General features: G+C 56.8%; 1 protein-coding gene across 1 annotated transcript; it reads left to right on the top strand.

Moving 5' to 3' along the window:
* The first annotated feature begins 339 nt into the window (after nt 1–339).
* POU4F3 (POU class 4 homeobox 3) lies at nt 340–3,066 on the top strand. Its single transcript, XM_060635830.2, has 2 exons — nt 340–559; nt 877–3,066. Exons 1-2 carry the CDS (start codon nt 440–442, stop codon nt 1,771–1,773), a joined length of 1,017 nt encoding a protein of 338 aa, XP_060491813.1. The 5' UTR covers nt 340–439; the 3' UTR covers nt 1,774–3,066.
* The last annotated feature ends 214 nt before the right edge of the window (nt 3,067–3,280 follow it).

The following is a 3,280-nucleotide window of genomic DNA, read 5'->3' as shown; positions in this document are numbered from 1 at the left end:
GTGCGAGTTGGGACAGGACGGAGAGGTTTGAGACTTTGGGGGAAACTAGTCCACCAAGAAGAAACAGTCCGGAAGGTCTGCCGGCCTGGAGCCAGGCGGGGCGGGGCAGGCCCGGAGAGGCCAGGCCCGACCGGGGTATAAATGCTGTGGCGGGGGCGGCTGTGGCGGGCGCACAGACGCGCGCCTAGAGCTGCTGCCTGGCCTCGCCTCCCGGGCCGCCCCTGCGAGTCCCGGGCGCGTGAGCACGCCTGCGCGCGCCCGGGCCCTTCCTGGCAGGCTGCTTGTAAGATGAGTGAAGAAGCAGGTGGGGGAGAGGGGAGGCAGCGAGCGAGAGGGCGAGGGGAGCGCGGGCGCTGAGCGGCGCTCACTTGGAGCGCGGCGAGCGAGCGAGACGAGCCTGATCCATGTCCCTCGCTGCCTCCCTGCCAGGCGCGCGAAGATGATGGCCATGAACGCCAAGCAGCCTTTCGGCATGCATCCGGTGCTTCAAGAACCCAAATTCTCCAGCCTGCACTCCGGTTCCGAGGCCATGCGCCGAGTCTGTCTCCCAGCCCCGCAGGTACGTACTGGAGCATAATTACCGCTCTAAGGCACATTTTTTGACAGGCACTAGCTTCATGTTTTTTTCATGTCGCCCAGAACAATCGCCGCTGTCTGAACCCCTCTCCTTGTCTCCCCCGCGCTCTCTCCCGGCGCGCTCTCTCTCTCATTCATGTCTCTCTGATCCACACGTCTGTTCCAGCAAAGCCTCTGTCTCCGTATTAATTTTTATGACCTGGGCTTTGAGGAGAGGCATCTCGGTTGCTTGAAAATGTGTTTTAATCCTGAGTTGACAGTATTCCCCACTGACCGTGCTGTGCGCCTTCTCGCTTGCAGCTGCAGGGTAATATATTTGGAAGCTTTGATGAGAGCCTGCTGGCACGCGCCGAAGCTCTGGCGGCGGTGGATATCGTCTCCCACGGCAAGAACCATCCGTTCAAGCCCGACGCCACCTATCATACCATGAGCAGCGTGCCCTGCACGTCCACTTCGTCCACCGTGCCCATATCCCACCCGGCCGCGCTCACCTCACACCCACACCACGCCGTGCACCAGGGCCTCGAGGGCGACCTGCTAGAGCACATCTCTCCCACGCTGAGCGTGAGCGGTTTGGGCGCCCCCGAGCACTCGGTGATGCCGGCGCAGATCCACCCGCATCACCTGGGCGCCATGGGCCACCTGCACCAGGCCATGGGCATGAGTCACCCACACGCCGTGGCGCCTCACACCGCCATGCCCGCGTGCCTCAGCGACGTGGAGTCGGACCCGCGAGAGCTCGAGGCCTTCGCCGAGCGCTTCAAGCAACGGCGCATCAAGCTGGGAGTGACCCAGGCGGACGTGGGTGCGGCTCTAGCCAACCTCAAGATCCCCGGCGTAGGCTCGCTCAGCCAGAGCACCATTTGCAGGTTCGAGTCTCTCACTCTCTCCCACAACAACATGATCGCTCTCAAGCCGGTGCTCCAGGCCTGGCTGGAGGAAGCCGAGGCCGCCTATCGAGAAAAAAACAGCAAGCCAGAGCTCTTCAACGGCAGTGAGCGGAAGCGCAAACGCACGTCCATCGCAGCGCCGGAGAAGCGCTCGCTCGAGGCCTACTTCGCTATCCAGCCGCGGCCCTCATCCGAGAAGATCGCGGCCATTGCTGAGAAACTGGACCTTAAAAAGAACGTGGTGAGGGTCTGGTTTTGCAACCAGAGACAGAAACAGAAACGAATGAAGTACTCGGCGGTCCACTGACTGCGGCGGGGCGCGGCGTCCGGGGCCGGGGCCAGGGCCGGGAGAGCGGAGTGTATGCCACCCCCCAGAGTGTGTGTGTGGGGGGAACGGTTATGGGGAACTCCAAGACGTTTCCTGGCAGGTCAGGCTGTCTCCCCCGAAGCCACAGACTTTCCCCTTTATCCTACCTGGTTGCCTCCCGGACTTCTCTTTCTCTTCTTTCCTTTCCATTCCCACCTGAAAAGTTATGGCGCTAAGAAAATAATTCCTGAAGGGCAGGCCCCGAGTGGCAGGCGCTGTCCGTGGTGCTGAAAAATCTCCCTCGCGCGCTGGACTGCGAAACCACAGGGCAGGAGCCCCAATGCAGGGGACAGTGAACTGGCCCCGACCACACTACTCCGGGGTGAAGGCGCCACTTTGCTAAGCGTGATTAGACAAAGGTGAAGGGATGGGAAGGCAGTGATAAACACTAATACAAAGTCTAACTGGGGCACAAACATGTACTGGAGATTTATTTAGAGTATATAAAATACTGTATGTTTCCAAAGGATAGCCTTATACTCCTTTCCTCTCCTAAATTCTATCCATCTCATCCTTTGGTTTGCTGTAAGTTCTCTAAGGTAGCACGGACTAGGTTCAGGGAAAGTGTGCGTGAAGTTGCGAGGTCCCAGCTGTTCTCTGCGGTAAGTCGGGCTCCCTAAAAGATGGGCTCAATTTTGGCGACTGAAAATGCCGGGATCTCAAAGCTGGTTGCAAGCAACAGCCGGCAACTGCTCTAGCGCATCCTCCAAGATCTGATGGTGTTTGAGGGGGTGATTACTGCCTGCTGGAGGGGTGGGATTGGTAGTGTTCCGGTCGGACTGAGGACTCTCTGCCCCCAGCTCGCTCCTGCAGCCAGATTTCCAGCGCAGCATAGAGGCGGCTTTTCGAAAGTAATTGTAACTTCTCTGAATCATATGCAAGTCCTTCCAACACATCTAACCTCATTGCGATTTTATTATTGTTGTTGTTGTTAGCATTGTTATTGGCTATTATTTTTTTAACTCTGCTTCTTTCCATCCCCCTTACATGGGTGTCTCCTGGTGGAGGTTCACTTGTGATTTGGAGCGGAAAGAGGAGCCAGACTGCTGGCCTGGACCCTTCTCACCGCCATCCCTCTGGCCCCACCACATTTTATCTTTCGTTGCTTCATGTAATTCGCGTGTTGCTGTGTGACCTTGGTTTTTTTCTCTAAATAGATACAAATAAAATATTAAGTTTTCTTCTCTATTTACCCCTTGAATTAACTCCTAAAATAAATGCTTTATTTTTCAACCCGAATCACAGTGCTTTTCTTTCTCAGAGGCTAAGGAGTACTAGTCTTGGAAAGGATTTAAAAGTGAGGACCCATAAGGGCTGGGTTCTCGCTTCTGGCAGGCCAGTGTCTGGCCATCTCTCCCCTCTTCCACACAGCTGCACCTTGTCACTCAGATCTCCTCTAGGGAGAGCTGGCCGTTCTTCTCTGGACCTCAGGGTTACAAGGCACTTC

Source organism: Panthera onca, chromosome A1, assembly GCF_046562875.1.
Source record: "Panthera onca isolate mPanOnc1 chromosome A1, mPanOnc1 haplotype 2, whole genome shotgun sequence".
Classification (NCBI taxonomy): domain Eukaryota; kingdom Metazoa; phylum Chordata; class Mammalia; order Carnivora; family Felidae; genus Panthera; species Panthera onca.
This window is presented reverse-complemented; position numbering and strand designations above follow the sequence as displayed.

What these genes read in the sequence shown, in the direction of transcription:
- POU4F3 (XM_060635830.2), top strand. Translation starts at nt 440, where the DNA reads ATGATGGCCATGAACGCCAAGCAGCCTTTCGGCATGCATCCGGTGCTT. An exon ending in TCTGTCTCCCAGCCCCGCAG is followed by an intron (nt 560 to 876) that starts GTACGTACTGGA and finishes TCTCGCTTGCAG; the next exon opens with CTGCAGGGTAATATATTTGG.